Source organism: Drosophila simulans, chromosome X (genome assembly GCF_016746395.2).
Source record: "Drosophila simulans strain w501 chromosome X, Prin_Dsim_3.1, whole genome shotgun sequence".
Lineage (NCBI taxonomy): Eukaryota > Metazoa > Arthropoda > Insecta > Diptera > Drosophilidae > Drosophila > Drosophila simulans.
In genome coordinates this window covers 5862055-5882727 of record NC_052525.2, presented here as the reverse complement: position 1 = coordinate 5882727, position 20673 = coordinate 5862055, and the positions used below count along the sequence as shown (strand labels likewise).

Below are 20673 nucleotides of genomic sequence, written 5' to 3'. Positions count from 1 at the left end.
TAAAATGATAAACAGTTTTTCGGTTAATTGGAGTAACCGTATTTAAATCACTCAGGCGATATTTCGCCTTCCATGCTGTGCCATCCCTAATATCGATAGTTCGATTGGCCGCGCTGGCCAAGAACCCAACTCTAATTTTTATGTAATGTCACTTTGTTGTCGTTTGTTACAAGAAGCAAGGAAAATTCGTGCTAGAAACCAAAGAACCAAGACCCCAATATCCGTGCGCTGTGATGTGATAATCAACTGTGTGTAAATTATGAATTGTCATCAGATTTTGAGCGGCGCCTGCAATGCAGGCGACCGGTGCTTCGCCATTGGCTCCGTGGAAGGAATACCATTTACAGTAAGCACAGAGCCATCCCAATCCGAATCCGGATCGAATTGGGTGAAAATCGGTGGCGGAATGTGAACCATTAGCGGCCCAACCAGCCGGACACGCCCCCCGAACCCCCCCACGCACACTTGGTTCAAAAGGTTGAACCGTTTTTTCAGCACAATCCCAATACGTTTCCAATTGGAAACGGGGCATCATCATCACCATCGTCGTCATTCCAACCAGAACCGATCGGAGCACGTCTTTAATGTTTTTATTTACATATTTGCGTGTGTGTGGTGTGCGTGTGTGCGGTGTGTGTGAATGTGTGTGTTGAATTTTATATCGTTTTTTTGCCACACTTGGTGGTCAATTAAAAAATCAAATGCAAATGATGAGATAGAGAACTTTTCGTGTTTGCTGGCTCTGGCGCTGTGCAAAAATTCGATAACAACAAAGTGTGCAGCTCGAGTGTGTGTGTGTGTGTGTGTTGTGTGGCACAACAAATACAACACAATGTTTGTTTTCACCTGCATTTACATACCTGGCCAGCAATTAATTACATTTTTATTTTTTTAAGGTCAAGTGCTGGCAGTAAACAAGCCGCACGCACAAACACATACACATGCGCCAGTTGCAGTAAGAGTGTGTGCTTGAAAGTATATACGCATGTATATATAGAAGTGCGAGTATGTGTGTGTGTGTGTACCCTTCGATTGGTCAGGTGGCCTTTGATGCCCTAATTTCGCAGCTTGCAGGCTGCCCACCTCCCACCTCCCCACGCCCACGAACCCTTTCTCTAATCCAGCACCCCCCGCCCCTCCACCCCTTTCGCCGACCCACGTCAATGGCAAATTGGAATTATAAACGGCCATAATAAAAAACGTGAGCACGCATTTATAATGTGCCTTATTCGATCCCTATACTATATACTACCAAATTCTCTAAGCAATCTATATTAAACCTTTAACGGTAACCGGAAAAAGTTGAAGAGCCCACTATCAACTTCGCTATGTCAACTTTGAGTTTATAAACATTACACCCATTGAGACATGTGTACTATATGTTTACTCAGAATGTTTATCCGATGTAGAGAACAAGGTCTGTGTTTTCCTGCAAAACCCAAGGAAGCATAATTAACTACTGTGCACATTTCGCCATTCTAATGAGAGGCCCCACGGGGCGTATGTGTACATTCTATATATTCTATATTCTACTATATTCTATTCTGTAATCAGCACCGCCGTTGACACAGTCCCCCGTTCACAGACCGACCGCCCAACACCCACCCACTGCCTACCGCCTTGCGCCATATCATTTGCCATCATTTCAATTTGTTTAATTTCGAGTGTTTGCATATGTGTGGATGTATGTGTGCGTGTATATATTTATGTAGTATATGATCGGCACGAACACAATCCCCTGGCGCCACCTAGCGGTTGGAAGGGGAAACCAAAAATAATAAACTCATTAAAACCGCATTTAAAGTCGAATTTTAATAGTATAGCAATACAATAGGATATCGTAAAAAAAGCACTGTTTTTTCACCAGGTAACAAACTTTCATATAAAGTTATCTTATCCGCGGGAACACTAATGGGTTGGTAAGCGAAAAGTTCGGAAAACCCTCCATTGAAAAGTATCATCGGTGTGTTAATATATTATAATATTCGCAGTTACACGCATAAAGACATCATAAGCTGACATTTGAAGCAATGGGAAAACAGGAAAACAAAAAGTTAAAAATAAACACGACAGAAAAGCAGAGTAGTTGAACCTTTTTATGTCAAAAAGTTAGCAGGTGGTTCCTTTGTGACGAAGTTGTTAATACCCTTGTTTTCATGAAATGATGGAGGATTCATTGACTAGCAAAATAAGGCTCACATTCCAATATCGCGATAAGCCATTGCAAACAGATTCCCTGTTGATATTCCCCATTTATCGCTATTGTAACTAAATGGGCTATCTGTAATCTCCCGCATCAATGAGCCAATTATAAAGATAAAGCCTGCTGACTCAACCCTTTACATGCTCCTTTGCCACAGATCGTTATGCGGCAATGATTCAGAGATAATTAACATGCATAATATTCCCACTATAAATAGTATACCCCCCCAGTCCACTCGAACAGGGTATTCAAATTTCTGGCCACGATAATGAGCATATCAGCGACAGCTCAACAAATAAATCAAACACACTTTAGCTAACCAGGTAACCAAACATGATGTGGCAAGAGCCTAGTCAGCCAGTCTGATAAGCCAGTTAACTGGACAGTTGGGGTATTGTTATCGATATAAAGCTATATACCCACCCGCCCTATATACACATAGCCACTCGAAAACAAATAGCTGAGAAAGCACATAACGATCGTATAACGCTTAGATTAACTGCAGTACTCACAAAATCCCCATTTCCAGGCCTACGCCGCCGGCTGCAATGTGGTCATCCTGGCAAGCACTTTCGAGCGCGTCCAGATCATTCCGGGCGCCAACCATGGCTATGTCAAGATATCCGCCCTGGACTGCAGCACCGATACCGGAAAAATAGCAGCAGCCTATGAGAATAAGATATGCATTTTTGAGCCCACGCCGGTGATTGAGTCGAGCAAACACAATACCCACTTCCTGGATTATAGGTAAGCTAGCGATGGTATTGAGAAGCCCAGAGACATACTAACTTGATTTCCCATCCCCCCACAGATGGGTGCAAACGGGCTCCTTCACCAGCCACTCGAACGTGGTGACCCTGTCCTGGAATCTGGAGGGCACCCGCCTCCTCACCGGCGGCACCAACATCCAGCTGTGGAAGAGCAAGTCGCCCACTCACCAGCAGGAGGAGGAGCACACGGGTAAGCCAACTGCCCAACACCCCATTTCTATGTGTCTCTGTGTGGCCAACTATCGATTTGCGTGGGCGGAGATGAATCACAAATGCAAATTGCTTGCAATGGGTTTTTGTTTTTTACGTTTTATAATAGAGTTTCGATGTCGTCAGTGGGGTGTTTCCGTTTCCATTTTCCAATTTTATGGCGCTATTATAAAATATTTTCAATTGCAAGGTTGTATCATTAACTATTTCTCATCTTACGTACTGTAAGATAAAATTTTTGGTGTCTAATAGCTGCATGCCTGTAATTAAGAGCGATGTGCTCAGTTTCTTGTTTAGTCTGGTTTGTGTTTATGGGATGATACTGGATACTGGAGTTCCATTTGTAATTATTTATTTGATATCAGAGCACTGTGAAAGGTTTCATTGAAGATATTTTCACCTTTTCAAATAGGTGTCAAGTTCGAGATTGGCGAGAGCAAAGAGCCCAAGCAGACGAGCAACGCCCAGTCGGAGGATGTGTCCACGTGGGAGAATATATGGAGCTGCCAGACGGCCATACCCATTTACCACATGGCATTTAGTCCGGATGGAACGCTCTTTGCCACCTGCGGACGCAACGATCGGCTGGTTAAGATCTGGTATGAGAACAAACAGGTTCTGTTCCCGGCCAAGGGTTCCTCCAATGCCGGACCCACGCCATCAAATCGCCATGGAGTGGACGATGGCACCACCTCAAGTTCTGGCGGTGAGCTGAACTTCACCTACGTGTACATCGCCCATCCGCGAGCCGTGTCCAATATTGTGTGGCGCAAGACGAGCAAGTACATGCCCAAGGGTTCGGTGGCCAATATGCTGGTCACGTCGTGTCTGGACAACATATGTCGCATCTGGATCGAGACTGTGCTGCCGGATGACGGCATGGTGAACATGACCCAGTTCGATCCGATGGCCTCGCAGAACCCCAAGTTCCGTACGCATCGGCACAAGCATCGGTTCATGCAGAGGCTGAAGCACATGAAGACCTGCTTCCATATCCGTCGGCACATGAAGGCCGGAGCGAATGCCGTGCCGGGTGCAGCCAGTGCAGGCGCTGCGAGTGGCGGTGGAACCGCTGGAGCAATGGGTGGCATGGGTAGCTCCCCGGCCAGCTATACAAACTACCTGGGACCAATACCCTCGCTACCATCCTCGTGCAGCGTCCACGATTTTCACTCTTACGGATTCCAGGGATCGGGCGTTACACCCGGTATGCACTTCCACCTGGCCGCGTCGATAAACGCGGAAACGGACATCCCGCTGGTGCCATCGATGCAGACCAGCGATCCGGCCAATCAGAATGTCTTTATCCTGCACTGGCTGAACAACAAGGAGATGCATTTCACGCTGCAGGCGGAGGCCATACTCCAGGAGCTCACCAAGAAGGTGATCGACGAGGAGAATGGTCATGGGAACGCCTCCAGCGGCGGCGTCGATCTACCGGACGATGCCCACGGTTCCCATTCGCAGGCGCATGCGCACAAGAAGTACCTGCGCTCATCCAAGTCGGTGTCCGTGGACGACAGCGGCGAGGAGTTTAGCCGGTATTCTCAGCACACGGCGGGCACGGGAATGGGCGGCGGAGGAGGCGGTGCCGGGCTGCATCTGAACTCCATGTCCAATACGACGTCACAGAACTCGCTCAACAATGAGCCGGCCCATCCGATTACGCAGCTAGTGGATTCGCTGGACAATAAGATCGAGTGTTTGTTGCGCGACTGGCACCAGAGCCCGGATCTGCTCTTCGCCATTCATCCGGTGGATGGGAGCTACCTGATCTGGGTGATCGAGTGGCTGGATGACTACTATCCGGGCTCGTTCAGGCAGGCGCAGGTCTCCTTCTCCACTCGTATTCCTTCGGCCTTCCCTCTGGGCGACGCCATGTCCATGTCCACCACGGTCAGCCTCTTCAACACGGGCACGCATCCGCTGGCCTTCCGCGACATAGCGAACAATGTGCGCAGCAAGGATGAGTTCCACAAGGGACACGCGGATGATTCCTCTCTGAAGAGTGACCAGCATTCGGGGCAGACCTTCGAGAGGCACGACGAAGAGCAGGAGGATGCTGCCGATGACGAGGATGGAGATCGCGAAGGCGACGCAGATCAGGATGAGGGTGGTGGCGATCGCAGTGCTGCGGCTAGTGGAGGCGGAGCAGCCGAGCACAGCAGTAGCTCGCAAGATTCGGCTGCAACTGGAGCCAGTGCATTGCCACTGAACGTTTCTCCCTCGGTTTCCATGGTGACCAAGCACTCAAATGGAACCCTCAACCTCTGGCAGCTGACGTTTGCCTTCAAGACGAAGTTTACCCAAGTATTAAGCATTGGCCACGTAAGCCGTGCCTCCGGCCATCGGTTCCGGGTGAACGACATCACCTGCCACCCGGTGTTGCCGCTGCTCGTCTCCACCTCGCACCACAACCTGCCCGATTCGGAGGCCAAGTCGCCAATGTCACTGTTTGAGCAACCCCTGAGTGGTGGACTTCCCTCGGGCGGCGGGACTGGAGCCGGTCCCTCCGGTGGTTCCAATGGAGACAAAGATGTATTTACGCCCACGGGCTTTTGTTCGGAGTTAATCCTCTGGCGTGTGGACTCCGTGGGACCGCTGTGCCATTCGGGCGGTGTCAGCGAGCTGGCGAGGATTAACTCGCCGGAGATCTCGGCCTTCAGCAATGTGGCCTGGATACCCACCCTCCTGCCGAGCACCACACTGGGCAGCTACAGTAACTCCCCGTCCGCCTGCTTCGTGGCCAGCGATGGCGAGAACCTGCGCGTCTATCAGGCGGTGATCGATGCCCGCACCCTGCTGGCGGAGATCTCCTGCTCGGAGAACCTAAACACGCTGCACAAGTCGCATTCGCTGTCGTCGATGATGTCGAATGCTTCGTCCACGATGCGGGCCCAGCGATCGGCGCTGCACGACAAGCTCAAGGTTGTGTCACAGCAGTCGACGGCGAGACCCGGTTGCATCTTGCAGCTGGACGCCATCTCGGATGCCAAGCACGACTGGCAAAATACGCAGTTCCTGCACGTGTTCCAGGCGCAGTTGATAACGGGTGGCCAGAGGACGCCCCAGGCGGATCCCCATGATCTGGAGGAGCCGCGTCTGAACGCTCTGCTCGAGTCGGACATGGATGCCATCGTCGACTTGCAGCGGAATGCGGACTTCGAGGAGCCCTTCTACATTGTGAACATCGAGAAAACCCTGCGCGGCAGCACCATACACATGTGGCGCATAGTCATTAGCTCGAAGCAGCAGAGCTCGTTCCTTTCCGAGACGGCCATGTATGTGCCGGATAGTAACCTCACCCAGGAGCCAGATGAGGATGGCGCCGGTGGTAATCCGAATCCCAGGCGAATGTCGCAGGGAGCGGAAACACTGACGGGAGCCGAGCACTTTGGTCCCCAAGTGGAGGCGCCGCACATTTCGATTACCACGAAGAAGGTGTGCACCCAAGAGCTGCCGCTGCCCGAGGGCGTGGACGTCATCCATGCCTCGCCGGCCGCCGGCCACCTGAGCAGCTCCAGCATTTACCCAGCCTGCTTTGCGCCGTACATCATTGTGACCGCCTGCTCGGATTCCATTTCGCGTTTCTGGAAGTGCGAGCCCATCGGTGATGAGGATGATCCGGATACGGAAGGCGATGCCTATCACTGGAGCGAGTGGAAGATGTTCAGTCGCATCCAGCATTCGGCCATCGAGATTCCGGGCCAGCCGCTGAACATCAGTGCCGCCTATTCCGGCCGGATAGCCTGTGCCTACAAGTACGGCAAGAGTTTCACCCGACCCAACAAGGGACCCGATCCGGATTCGCGTTACGTGAACCTCTGCGTGGCCATCTACGAGTGCGAGAGCTCCGGCGGCAGTGAGTGGGTGCTGGAGGACACCATTCACCTGAAGAATGTCCATTTGCCGCGAATCAATATTGGTCACGGCATCGATCTGAGTTACCTGCACGACAGTCGCCTGCTGGCGAAGAAGCAACGGCTGAACCAGGTCCTGCACACCTTCGCCCACGATCCGGAGAGCAGATCCCCGCGGAGTGGCGAGACCACACCCGAGTTGGCCGTCAATAGGCAACCGTCGGCCGCTGCATCCGGATTGCTAACCGTGCCCAGCTTCAGTACGCTGCAATCTCTTCGCAAGAGCATAGCCGAAAATGGAAACACCTGTCCGCTGACCCAGAAGCATCTGGTCCAACTGGACTGGGTGAGCAAAGAGGATGGTTCACACATCCTAACCGTTGCGGTGGGCAGCAAGATTCTGCTGTACACTCCAGTGAGCTCGGACATTGCCCAGGCGAACATTAAGGCGATGAAGGAGTCGCGTTCAGTGAATCGTCCCATCCTGCGAAAGGCTAGTTCGCTGGCGCAGCCCAACTTTGTGGACGAGATCCGTTGGATGAAGTTGCGGCAGATAGACCTTCAGACCGCCGATGGTCTGCCGCCGCTGCCCATGCAGATCTCTTGGGTGCGTGATGGTATTCTAGTGGTGGCCATGGACTCCGAGATGCACGTCTACTCGCAGTGGAAGCCACATTATTCCTCGCACTTTGCCGCTGCGGCGGCTGCTGCTGGCGAAGATGTACCGGATACCCGTAACCTGAGGGACGAGGATCTGCGCTCGCTGGCCAACGAGTCCACGCAGCTGCGCCTCAAGAACGTGGCGTCCATGCCGCTAATCAGCAAGGTCAGCACGGCCAATCTGCAGCTGCTGTCGCACGACAAGAAGCGTCGTCTGGGCAACACGAGCATGGCCAACATGAACGGAGCCGGCGGCGCAGGAGGAGCTGGAACGTATGGCGGTGGCGCTGATGACGGCGGCAACGATGACTACATGACGGACTTCGGTCTGTTCCAGGCCTCTCGCATCGCTTGTCCAGTGCTGCCGCAATACCATCCCAAGCAGCTGATGGAGCTGCTAAACTGCGGCAAGATCCGTTGGGTGAAGGCCATCCTGGCGCATCTGGTGCGCTGCATGAGTGGCAATAGTTCGAGTACAGTTAACCAGGACGATGATGGCTATGCCAGACAGCGCAGCTGGTCGAGATCTCGCACCCTGAGCATTAGCTACACGGCTGATCAGAACATCCAGGCGGAGCATCGCGGCAGCACCACCCAAATTCCCGAGGAGCTGATGCTGGACTACGCGGAGATCAATTCGATTCCGCCGTTACCCTTGTGGGTGCTCCTGAATGCGGATCGTGAGACGCCGGGCCAGAGCAACAACTATGCTGAGGGCGACAAGGACTACGACGAGCTCTTCGACATGCACAACTCGGAGGACAACCTGGATGAGCTGCTGAGCGAGGGTGATGAGAAGAAGCGCCAGGAGCGTCGTCTCTCGCTGCCCGAGAAGCACTCCATTTCGCACTTTGGTCCGCGGCAGGGACAGCTTCTTTCGCGCCTGCTGACCCACACCCATTTGCCAGGACTCTCCTCGCTGGACCAGATGCATCTGCTGGCTCTGGCCGATACGGTGGCCACGTGCAATACGGACTTCTCCGACAAGTTTGCCGCCGATCAGGGCAAGTCGGGCGGAATGGCCGGCGGAGCTGGATCGGGAGCCGTTAAGGACGGTAGCACCAGTACTGATTCCCTGGATGATTGCGGCCTACGCTTTCTGCTGGCCATGAAGCACTTCACCTACCTGCTGCGCTGCCTGCCGCTCCAGCAGAGGGCGCAGTTCCAGCGCCAGGGCGTGGGCACCTCCAACATCGTGTGGGCCTTCCACTCGGAGAGCGAGGAGGAGCTGCTTAACCTCATTCCTAGCTACACCAAAGGCGATCTTCGCTGGGCAACACTGCGGGATCTGGGCGTCGGCTACTGGCTGAAGAACATAAACACACTGAGGAGATGCGTGGAGAAGCTGGCCAAGTGCGCCTACCAGCAGAAGCAGGAGCCACTGGACGCGGCCATCTATTACCTGGCCATGAAGAAGAAGTCCCTGGTCTGGGGTCTGTTCCGGTCACGTCGGGACGAGAAGATGACCGCCTTCTTTGGCAACAACTTTGCCGAGGATCGCTGGCGCAAGGCGGCATTGAAGAATGCCTTTGTGCTGTTGGGCAAGCAGAGATTCGAGCACGCGGTGGCCTTCTTCCTGCTGGCCAATAGCCTCAACGACGCCATCGAAGTGTGCATGAACAAGCTGGAGGACTTCCAACTGGCCCTGATCATAGCTCGACTCTATGAGGGCGACGGCGAGGGCTGCTACTACCACCACTTGCTGCACGAGCACATTTTGGGCACGGATGCGGAAACTGGGCGCTGTGATCTCAGCCGCGCGCATCCCGATCCCTTCCTGCGCTCGATGACCTACTGGACGATCAAGAAGTATCAGGAAAGCTTGAACACCCTGCTCCTGAACAATGTGGGCAGCCTGCACAGCAGCTACAGGGAGGAGGATCTTCTGCGTCCCGAACAGCAGGCCACAAATCCTAATGTCTTTAACTTCTACATCTATTTGCGCACCCATCCGCTGCTCATCCGGCAGAACATCGCTTTGTCGGCGCAGGAGAAGCGCATTGCGCATGTGGTCTTGTCCGGATTCAATTATGCCGGCGATGCTGCTCCCAGTGCCGTGGCCTGCGACAAGCAGCTGCAGCTGGAGGATTCAATAACGCCCATCGAGCGGCAACTGTACTTCACCACCGCCCATGGGCACTTCAAGAGCGGCTGCCCGGCGCTGGCGCTCGAGGTGCTCAACAAGCTGCCCCAGAAGATCAGCGACGATTCTGGTGGCAGTGTGGCCGGCAGCCAGGCGCAGGAGCGTGCCCAGCAGAACAAGGAGGAGCTGATCAACACGGGCATCATGGACCAGTGGGGAGCAACTCCTGCCGCTGCGTCAAACACTGCGGATGCCTTCGACTGGGGCGCACCCGTGTCCAGCGAGCCGGAAGCCAAGTTCGAAATAAAGTGGGATGATGAGGACGATGAAGAAGACCCAGATCTGGAGCCTGACGAACCGGAGCTGGCCACCCCGCAGCCGCAGGCCCCAATCCTAGGCAGAGGTAAATCGAATGGCAACGACACGAAGATGGACATCATGGCGCAGCAGCTTAAGTTCGTCGCCTGTCTGAAGATCCTCATGGAGGAGTTGTCTACGCTGGCCACTGGTTTTGAGGTGGATGGCGGCCAGTTGCGCTACCAGCTGTACATGTGGCTGGAGCGGGAGGTGGAGGCGCTCAAGCAGCTGTGCAACTACTGCAGCCAAGCGGAGCAGTCGAATCACGAATCTGGCGATGCTGATGCCGAGGCCAGGGACAAGGAGATGAACGCCAGCATCTATCCCAGCACCGAGCGACCTACGCTTCACGAGATCCTCATGCAGGACAAGCAGGACTTTGAGGCCAAGGTGATGCGGGCGGCCAAACGCAAGCGATGGCTCAAGGGTATGATCATCTTCGATACATTCTTGTGTAAGTAACTAATAGATTACTTTCTTCTCTAGCCAATGAAACCCTACTCCGCACACTGCTGAGTTATTGTTCCCTACACGGCGCCAGTGGCGGTGGCCTGGCATCCGTGCGCATGGAGCTGGTGTTGCTACTGCAGGAGCTCCAACAGGAGAAGACCCAACAGCAGCTTCTGAGTCCGCTACCCTTCCCAACCACTTTGCCTCTGCTCAGCGCCTGTGTGGCGGGCAACAAGACGGTGATCGCCGATCCCATCAAGTACCTGCAGTCCCAGACGGTGGACATGCTGCAGAGCATCATTAAGGTGCTGCCCTTCCCGGGAATCGAGCCCAGTGCTTTGAGCGAGATCTTTGTTCTGCGGGATCTTGCCGTGGCGCTGTCATCCTGCATTTACCAGTCGCTCTGCGATTCCGAGAGCTTTGTGGTAAACAACTCGGCCTTCAACGGTTACCCCAGTCCGGGAATGGAGAACATAGCCAAGATAAACTCATCGTTCGAGTGCAGCTATCTGGTGGGTAGCCGGAATGCCTATGGCCGCAGGCGCAAGTACTCAACGGATGAGCCAGCGGGCGTGTGCACCACGCCTTCCAAGTGGCCGGGTGTAACCAATCTGCGTGCGCTTTTGGCGCGGGAAAAGGATGAGGATGTGCCCAAGCTGAATGTCCTGCTGCTGGAGTCCTTTGTGTCCACTTATATGGCGCTCTTTATTTACTCGCTGTCCACCTGCGATAGTCGTTTGTTGTACCGCCTGAGTGGCCAGAGTTTCAACAACGAGACCTGGTCCACTCTTTTCGGCGGCGGCATGAAGAAGTTGCTCATAAAGCCCGCTGCTGCACCGCCTCCCACCCAAATGGTGACCGGAGGAGCAGGAGCTGGCGGAGCAAGTGGTGGTACTGGTTCCACATCCGAAGAGCCGGCCGATGAGAATAGCGTTTGGAACACGGTTACTTCCATTACAAAACAACGCATGAAACTGAACATGAAAATCCTAGGCAGCTTTAGCCAGAACAGCACTTCAAGCAACATGAAGGAGGACAAGCCGACATACCGGGAGCAGTTCATGCCACCGGAGACGTCCATGCTGTCCTACTTCCTTACCAAACCGCCCACAACCGGTAGGTTTTTAAATCTTCAAGTAATTACTCACTTAGTAAGATGGTTAATCCCTTACAGAATGCGATGACTACGACACGGACGACTCGCACGAGTCGGACAACGAGGAGGAGGAGGAGGACGACGATGATGTGAATGTGAGCCGATCGCAGCTGAAGGCCAAGGATAACACGGAGCACACTAATCCCACGTCGTACTCGTGGAGTATCCTGCGCCTGGCGCTCATCAAGATCAGCACGCACAAGATCCAGGAGTTGGTCAAGGTGGCCGGCATCGAGCTGCAGGGTAGTTGTAACATTTCATCCATCCACTCGCCATCATCCACTAAGTGCTCCCCTCTATATTGTCTCCCCGTTTCGTGCAGATCTGCCTGTGATCAGTCCACTCTCCCACGAGGTGCTGAGGACCCTCAACCGCTGGCAGGAATTCGCCCTGAGCGACCTCATAGCCCGTGGGCCACCGTCCCGTAATTATATACCAGGCTGCTATGCGGAGAGCGGCATCAACGGATTGGCCATCCACAAGTACCGCTCGCTCCTGAATAAGGACAACACACCATTCGTTTCCGGTTCATCGGCTGGACCCATCCGGCGACTGTGGAACTATTTGGTGCGCCAGGAGCCTGCCCAGGAGGTCTTCATCAAGAGCATCTTTGGCAAGAACATGGAGCCCAGCATGCGGGGATCGCATCACACCCACAACGACAACGAGACGGATGAGGGTGAGTCTTTTGGCAGTCACATTGTATGATTAGTTTTCATTAACCTCTTCTGTGCAGGTCAATCTCATTCGACCAACGAGAATACCGACCACATCCGCATCATTCACAAGGACCACGAGTCAATATTGTCCTTCTGCTTGAAGAACAACAGCTCCTCAATGATTGCCTTTGCGAATCCGCGTGAGATCCAGGAGTTCGACATCTCACTGCTGCTGGAGTCGCCGAATTGGTACGAGGATGAGTGCGACTACGACATGATGAACTTGTCCAAGGACGCGGACACCAACAGCTCGTCCTTCCTGATCATTCAAACGCAGGAGCAGTAAGTCAATCCAAATAAATTCCAGTATGTTGAATTTAACAATGGTCCTTATGTGCAGAAACCAATTTGGAAGCAACAGCAATGCCTACAGCGAGTCCAATGCCAGCACACAAAGTGCTTCGCAATCGGGACGCGGCACATCCATGGTGGGTAATCCTAACAAGCATTTTAAGATGAAATATAACGACGCCCTTAAACCCAAAACAGGTGCTGCGCCACAAGGTGGACAATGTGAAGCGCATGAGCGCCCATCCGCTGATGCCGCTGTATCTCACTGGAGGTCAGGACGGATCCGTGCAGATCTGGGAGTGGGGTCACCAGCAGCCCGTCTGCTCGCCCCGGACCTCGGGAACCTTTGCCAAGGTGACGCGCTGCCGCTTCTCCGAGCAGGGCAATAAGTTCGGCATCGGCGATGGCGACGGAAAGCTCAGTCTCTGGCAGGCGGGCATCGCCTCGCAGAACAATCGTTCGTTTATAGTGAGTTGACACATGATCAGGCTCCATTCGTGACCCACATCTTAATCTATGCAATCCCTAACTTCGCAGAGCTACCAGTGCCACAACAAGGCGTTGTCCGATTTCGTGTTCCTCGGCTCGTGCAGTCTCCTGGCTAGCGGTGAGTTGTGATGTGGTAACACACCGCCTGTCCACAAATGAGCACTCTTTACATTGCATATTTTTTTCTCAGCTGGCCAAAGTTCCGAGAACAAGAACATCAACATCTGGGACACATTGCTGCCCCACAAAAAGTCCTGTGTATCGGGTAAGTTTGCTATTGACCAAGGCCATGAAGTTTTCGATGTCTAAGAGATTCCCTTTGCAGCCTTCACCTGCCACGACCAGGGCTCGTCCTGTCTGGTGTTTGCTCCGCAGCACCAGGTGCTCATCTCGTGCGGCAAACGCGGTGATGTTTGCGTCTTCGATGTGAGACAACGTACGCTGCGTCATCGCTATCAGGTAAGTTATTTGCACAGAATAACTATTTTAAACGGGTGATAATCATGTTAAATTCTCCGACAGGCCCATGATAGCACCATCAAGTGCATTGCTCTGGATCCGCACGAGGAGTTCTTTGTCACTGGCTCCATTGAGGGTGACATTAAGGTGAATTTCAGTGGCGTAACTACTCGTAGAGAATGTTTTCATCAATCAGTGTTTATCCTGCAGATCTGGGACATGAATCAGTTCATGCTGATCAATACGTTCCCGCATGAGCATGCCAAGAACGGATTCTTCAAGCACACTGGCCAGGGCGTCAGCCAGGTGTACGTGGATGCCTTCGGACGGCTCTTCTCGTGCGGCTCCGATGGCTGCATGAAGGTCCGTCTGCTGGTGGAGAAGGACAACATTGTTCACTCCGTGTATTGAAAGCTGTATTCTATCCGTTACATTTCTGGCGCGAATCCAGCTGGATTCCGTGCCCAAATCGGTGTCCATTTGCCGCAGCCAAGTCCGTGTTTCTGCTCCGTGCTCGTCTGTTTTTATGTGTGCCGCGGCAAAAGGGACGCCATTCGAGTGTCCTACGATATGTGTATTCTTTGTTAATCGTTGATTATTGTAACATTTTTAATTGTATTTCAATTTCCTACACATACAGTTATACATATATATATACATATTGTATTGCTACTTTTATTTGCATAATGTATTGTTTTTTTTTTGTGCCCGTTTCCGATTTGCTATTTAATGTTTTTCCAAATGACGAAACGAAAAACCGAAACTTGTGTCTGACTCGATTCGCTTGATTCGTTTCATGTTCTTTGAGTATTTCCTAAACAGACTATATACTATACACTACTATACAGATACAAGATATATATATATATATACATACATATATTATATACATCTATTATATGCTTTAAATCAATTAATTATTATTATTATACGATATACAAGACATTCGACAGTATGGTAATTGATATGCTTACGAATATATATTACGATCTATGTCTTTGTGTTGAGCTTTGTGCAAAAATTTGTCTGTTGTTGAATCAATCAAGATATATGTATACCTAAAACGAAACTAAATGAATTAACTAAAAATAAATAAAGTGCAAAATGAATAAAAAAAATTATTTAAACCAAAAATCTGCGTCTTGTCTATCTTCTTCTGTGGAATGTGAGACCATTTCCATATCATCGCGAACAGGATGTGTGCTTGCCATATATGATACCATCCATTTGCCCACTAATATACACATCAAATTCACTGAATGTTTCCATTTCCGTTTGCCATTGAAAAGTGTTTTTCTTATTTCATCTTTATTATGTTTCTTTTCTGTGTTTTTGCTTATTTTTTTTTCATTGTTAGACAATCAAACGAATTAGACGCTACGCCTTATATGGGCCTTTAATAATAAAACTAGCAAAAAAAAAAAAAAACAGAGCGAAGAAGGTTGAAAAGTTCACAGGGGAGAGAGACAGATAGATAGATAGATAGATGGGAGAAGGCAACAAAAACATAGATGGTAGCCAAAAGAGGAATTATTATGGATCGAATTGGATCGGATCGGCGGATCGAGCGGAAACGTTGGCATCCGTTGAAAACAGCATTATGTAGTACGTAGTATACATCGAAGTAGGGTAAGATTAACTGGGTAGTACCGAATCCGGAGTGTGGTCGTCATGGGGGCCCGTGTATTTGGCCGGAACGCGTTGTCATCGTAATCGTAATCGCATCGTATGGCATCTACGACCTCGGCGGCTTAATTAGCTTGCTGGTGGGCGGTGGCAGCTTGCAGAAGCCAGCCGCATCGAAAACGGGCAGCAGTTCCCTCACCCGTCCGGGAATCGAGCCATCGAGCATTCTGGGGACGAGAAGGGGTCTTCAATAAGATGCTCAAAGGAAAATATTAAAGGTGACCCCAAATGGGCCTATTTAGCCCATAACTTCGCTAAAATCAATCCGAATTTTAGTTGGCATGTCTTAAAATGCTCGAAACTTTATACTCTAATCATCTGCATTCAAAATTAGAATTTTAATTTTTTTAAAATTTTTTCGAAATTTTTCTGAAATTTTCCACTTAAAAAATTTTGAAAAAAATTGGTCAAAATTTTGTCTTCCACTTTTTGATTCTAGGTGAGAGTACTCATTGAGCTGAGTTACGGAAGGTATAACAATCAATGATACGACGCCTTAAAGCCAAGTTACGATACTCCAAAGTTGGGACTGGTGACCCTAAAATGGAAGATTTGACATTTTATTCGCATACCTGCGCTTATAATCGATCTTGGCGCCCTTCAGCGAGATGTTGGCCTCAGTGGGAAAGAACGTGGCATCGTAGAAGTTGAGTCCGTTCTGCAACAGGATGTTGTACTCATCCATGGAGGCCAGGGTGACCCGGATGACGGCTGGAGGCAGTTCTCTGCGCTCAGGACGCTCGGCCTTCTCGATGGCATCGCCCACCACAGAACCCACGCTCTTGGAGACGCCTGCAAGTGTGTTGGCAAAGAGCGGGGAGAGGAATTATTGACCATTTCACGACAGGATTTACTATCTAGGGATTGCAGAGAACTTGAAAACGAGGACGGGGTCATAATTTCAATATATTTTCGCATGTTACCAATTGGAGGGTACTTTACTTCGGAGTGCCGCTCGGCGCAGCGTCTGGGTTGGCGTGTGCAGCAGCTGGATCTGCTCACCTTCGACGCCCTTATCGCCGCCGCCGGAGGAGCTGCTGGCGGCGACGGCGGAGGAGGAGGTGGCGTTGGCGGCATTGCTGGCGAGGCTCGAGTAGATGTGCAGGCGCACCACCTCCACCACCGAGTCGAACTTATACATGGCATGCCGGATGTCCTCCACGGGCAGATCCTCGGGCACATCCAGCACGTACAGGGTGAAGGTCTTCCTCGGCCGACACGGTATGGCAATCTGTGGGTCACAGAGGGGAGAACGAAGGGAGAACGGAGAGTGACTGCTGCGCATGCGCATGGTTAGGCTAAGCTACATAGGTCGATCGATGGATATATGGGGGGTTTCTTTTTTTTTTTTTTTGGTTTTCTGAGGGTTATGTCTATGTCTGTGCTGTGTCAATTCCAATCTCAGTGGAGGAGAGTCATCGGTCGATGTGGTTATATGGATATACTCACGCTGCGCGAGAATGTTTGCTGCAAAATGGGGTAAAATAAAATTTGCATGTGTCACTTGTCGGTTGGGTTAGTCTGGCCGAAGATGCTCGGTTGATGATGGGATCGGATCTGATGAGGTGGGATGTGGCATGGGAATGGGCAGTGATGGGAAGTTCTGGGAAGTTCTGGGTCTCGGGGCATCGAAACCCACTTCAGGTGCAACGAATCTTCAATAGGTAATTTTTAAATTTGGTCAGTTACTGAATGCAAGTGGTAACATTTAACATTATTTTTTGTACTTTACTAGAATTTCGAATAGGAATTTGTAAACCATAAAAGCATTGAGTATTGAATTCTAAATTTGGAATGTGTGTGGGCACGTATTTAGTCACACTTATGATAGATACTCTCTCAGGACGTTCGAGCTGAATCGAGAAGGTGTTGCACCTCTAACCTCACTGCTGTGGCACATACCTTGTGCCCCATAATGCCCTTCCAATCACTGGAGATGTGGGTGTGGGTGGGTGGGCTCACCTTGCGGTAGAATCGCGCCCCGGTGACCTTGTGGAAGCCCTTCTTGAACACCGCCTGATAGTCATCTGGGTGTGAGAATTTAAATAGAATGCCTGTAGCGGTTTTGGTCAAGCTGAAGCATCCCTTGAATGCCATCTTCTCGCAGATGAGGGCCGCCCGCTCCATGGACAACTCGTAGGATGGGGTCAGTAGGAAGGCGCCTGTAAGTACGATTACGTTCTGGTTAGGCTACGTGGTTAGTCTCTCCAACTACCAGATTAGTGGGATGGATAACGATTGCTACGTTAAATATTAGTGTTATTATCCAAACTATCCTAGGCTAACCCATAATCTTCCAATAGGTTAGCCTGTATCCTTTTATGTCAGTCATATATATGAACAGGAAAGTGGATTGACTCGAACATATAATAGAAAAGGAGCTATTATATTGGAAAGATCTAACTTTGCATTATTAAAGATCACTATATTATTATAATGGTAATCCCCTGGGTATTATGATTAGCATATGAGTTGGGCCATGTCCACCTTTGGTCAGGAAATTATCCGGCGACGAGACCTCCGAGTCGGAGTCATCCTCCCGCTTGTCCGTCCACTTGGGCTCCGCGGAGAGCTTGTGGGCGGCCACCTTGGTGATGATGCCCGAGGGTCGCTGCCTCGGGAACTCGTTCTTTTCGCACTCCAGATCGGATGTGTTGCCCAGGAACGACATGTTCGAAGCTCAGAAAATGCGGCACAGAAAAAAACGGGTTTGGAACGCAAAAAAAAACGGTTATCTACTCGAAAACGATTCGAAAACGGTTCGAAAACGATCGCAATTCGCTGAGGCGGCCGGCGGTTGGGGCGATAATTTTGAAGCAACTGAAATGTAGCTGCGTTTCCAAAGCGCTTTTATACGCTCGGATGGGCCCGCTTCGCATCGCATCTTTGGCTTCTAGGTTTGGGCACCGATCAGCGAAATGAAAGTCCCACACACGCGTACAACTGGGGGCAAGATGACAGAACTAAAAGGCTTAATTTTAGAATTTTCCAAATATTATTTGTAGCATACAGAAAAGTAAGAATTAGGGATACTTTTTAAACCATTTTCAAAGCTGTATTTCAATCGAATTTACATATGACTTTGTTTAAAGACATGTAAAACGGGTCGTATACGCGATTTCTTAGCTAGCCCTGAAAAATTACGTATACGCATGCTTTTAATTCATAAATTTTGAATTTTTAGTTACTTCCAACTAAAAAGCATAAGTAAAAATCATTATAGTTCGAAAATGAATTAAAGTTCGCAGCGCTACCAGTTTTCCCCGAGCTGTGGGCACGGGTTATGCGATCATGTCGGATGTCTCTGAAATTGGAAGTTGGTTCTTACAATTAGACGACGGCACATTATTGCCTCTTATTGATCCTCTCCCGGTGGAGTGGGCGAACCAAAAGCTGCGATGCGATGCGATGCTGATGGGATGGGATGGGAACGTATCGTATCGGTTTGGTTTGGCTTGGTTCGGTGGTGCAGATGGGTTCGTGGGGTTCCGCAGGTTGACGCCATCGACATGGCTATATAGCCAAGATCACGCTGCGGCGGCGCCAACTGTTGCGTAAAATTCAAGAACACGGCTTGTCCCCAAAATGGAGCCACATGCCCCGCCGAATTGCGAATTATATAACGAGCCGATGATGATGATGATCGCTTATGGGCACTCGGATATCAGCTGGCGGCAAAAGGAGCCCAAATGGGATCAAGGGCGTCCGGTACTGTGATTTGGAGCTCGGAACACCAAGGTTGCCCGCACAAATTGGCCATGCGGCTGCAGTGAATCTTTGGCGGACACTAAGAACGCATTTCAGCGTATAAGGCAGTCAACTTTCATCATGATATGATATCATATTGCCCCATAATTATAAAATTACGACGCATTTAACTTAAAAGTTTCGATAAAAAGGATTGTTTTTTTTTTGTTTTTTTCATTTTATAATATGTGGTTTATTAATAAATTATTTTATTTAAATTAATTTTGTCAGTTTTCATTTTTGAATATTTATAATATTTTTGTTTGCTTCTTCGTTTGCCTTCCTTCGTTTAAACAAAATGTGTCCTTCGCTTAATAATATTGTAATAATCGTAGCAATAATAATAATAATAATAATAATAGACTACTAAAGTGTTATACATGGCAACATTTAATTTCATTTCGTTTCGATTCGATTCGGTTCGTTTCGCCTCATTATGATGTATTCGATTTGGTTTTCGGTATTGGATGATAAACAAGGACTCAACGATCGGAAGGATCGGCATTGAACTGATCGATGGAACTGAGGAGCAAGCAAAAGTGTACGTCTCTTTTGGATTTGATCGTCTTCTATATGATGAAAGGGTTTTGGAATTTCACTGCTCGAAAGTGTTATACAATTGGTATGATTTATATATATATATATACTTTTATAATCTTTATACGCTGTTTATATATGGGTGTGTATATACTATATAGTAATATAAGCATTTCGTGGAGATCACTCTTTTGTGTCCTAGTGTGTGTGTGTGTTTGGGTGTGTATTGGTGTGTGTGTGTGTGTGGTTTTGCTTGCTAAAAAACGTCTGATTTTTGGGAGAAGAATCGAGGATAAATCATATATCACTAGCTCTTAAAAAGACATGCGCTGCCAATAACAACAAGAATTGAGTATCGCTATCTTTACCGTTAATCGTAATCGTTATTTTCTCTGGGTTGGCGAGGGGGGGGGGGGGGCGGGGTGCGTGGGCGCTGGCATTGGGGGTAAGCACACATTTACATACTTACATACATACATACACAACAACTACGTTAATAACCGATACAAATGTTAACAATTATGCGGCGGATCGATGGACATAGAAGTACACTATATCGCACAAAAATTCCCCAACGACCTTGGCGAGGGGGTGGGTGGGCGGAGGGGCGGTGCAAATTAGCGGGGAGCTGGGGGGGAGGGGGGCGGTCATCTAGGCATTTTCTCGAAGCGGGGACATCAGGCAGGTGGGACATTCATAGAACTTACATGGCAAAACATTAGATTCGTATAGTAGTTTTCCGAATTACTCCGATTCTTCTGCTCCTTAGCGTAATTAGTTATTTTTCTTGTTCTTTTTTTGTTGTTTCGTTTTTTCTTTTCTTTTTGGATTGTTTATGGTTTTGGTTTACTTTTTGTGCCAAGCGTACACACTCATTTATATTCAATTTAAACATATACGTATTTAATTTGTATGTATATTTAAGTATAGCCTAATTTTCTGGTTTTTATTTTCCATTTTCTTTTCTTTTCTTTGCAAAAAGCAGCATAAACAACT

General features: G+C 49.7%; 2 protein-coding genes across 7 annotated transcripts; one reads left to right on the top strand and one right to left on the bottom strand.

Annotated features, from left to right (window-relative positions):
* Positions 1 to 96: 96 nt before the first annotated feature.
* On the top strand, positions 97 to 15135 carry LOC6725268 (dmX-like protein 2). Of its 2 annotated transcripts, none has more exons than XM_044923787.1 (15): positions 97 to 346; positions 2733 to 2950; positions 3015 to 3163; positions 3596 to 10570; positions 10630 to 11709; positions 11768 to 11995; positions 12072 to 12428; positions 12486 to 12750; positions 12809 to 12896; positions 12958 to 13227; positions 13297 to 13366; positions 13439 to 13513; positions 13574 to 13707; positions 13771 to 13854; positions 13918 to 15135. In XM_044923787.1, the coding sequence occupies exons 1-15, from the start codon at positions 260 to 262 to the stop codon at positions 14116 to 14118; spliced, it is 10281 nt and encodes a 3426-aa protein (XP_044779722.1). In that variant the 5' UTR covers positions 97 to 259; the 3' UTR covers positions 14119 to 15135. The 2 variants fall into 2 exon arrangements, with proteins under 2 accessions (XP_044779722.1, XP_039154044.1); XM_039298110.2 differs by having other exon boundaries at positions 98 to 346; positions 11768 to 11992.
* Positions 14997 to 18223, bottom strand: LOC6725266. Of its 5 annotated transcripts, XM_039298114.1 has the most exons (6): positions 17881 to 18223; positions 17356 to 17555; positions 16843 to 16860; positions 16336 to 16624; positions 15966 to 16185; positions 14997 to 15560 (listed from the first exon to the last, which is right to left on the bottom strand). In XM_039298114.1, exons 1-6 carry the CDS (start codon positions 18062 to 18064, stop codon positions 15443 to 15445), a joined length of 1029 nt encoding a protein of 342 aa, XP_039154048.1. In that variant the 5' UTR covers positions 18065 to 18223; the 3' UTR covers positions 14997 to 15442. The 5 variants fall into 5 exon arrangements, with proteins under 5 accessions (XP_039154048.1, XP_016038274.1, XP_016038271.1 ...); XM_016173509.2 differs by lacking the exon at positions 16843 to 16860 and having other exon boundaries at positions 17296 to 17555; XM_016173506.2 differs by lacking the exon at positions 16843 to 16860 and having other exon boundaries at positions 16396 to 16624; positions 17296 to 17555.
* Positions 18224 to 20673: the final 2450 nt, after the last annotated feature.

What these genes read in the sequence shown, in the direction of transcription:
- LOC6725268 (XM_044923787.1), top strand. Translation starts at nt 260, where the DNA reads ATGAATTGTCATCAGATTTTGAGCGGCGCCTGCAATGCAGGCGACCGG. An exon ending in ACCCACTTCCTGGATTATAG is followed by an intron (nt 2,951 to 3,014) that starts GTAAGCTAGCGA and finishes ATCCCCCCACAG; the next exon opens with ATGGGTGCAAACGGGCTCCT. An exon ending in CCATTGAGGGTGACATTAAG is followed by an intron (nt 13,855 to 13,917) that starts GTGAATTTCAGT and finishes TTTATCCTGCAG; the next exon opens with ATCTGGGACATGAATCAGTT.
- LOC6725266 (XM_016173509.2), bottom strand. Translation starts at nt 18,064, where the DNA reads ATGTCGTTCCTGGGCAACACATCCGATCTGGAGTGCGAAAAGAACGAG. An exon ending in GGATAATTTCCTGACCAAAG is followed by an intron (nt 17,556 to 17,880) that starts GTGGACATGGCC and finishes TCGTACTTACAG; the next exon opens with GCGCCTTCCTACTGACCCCA. An exon ending in GCGCCGAGCGGCACTCCGAA is followed by an intron (nt 16,186 to 16,335) that starts GTAAAGTACCCT and finishes ACACACTTGCAG; the next exon opens with GCGTCTCCAAGAGCGTGGGT.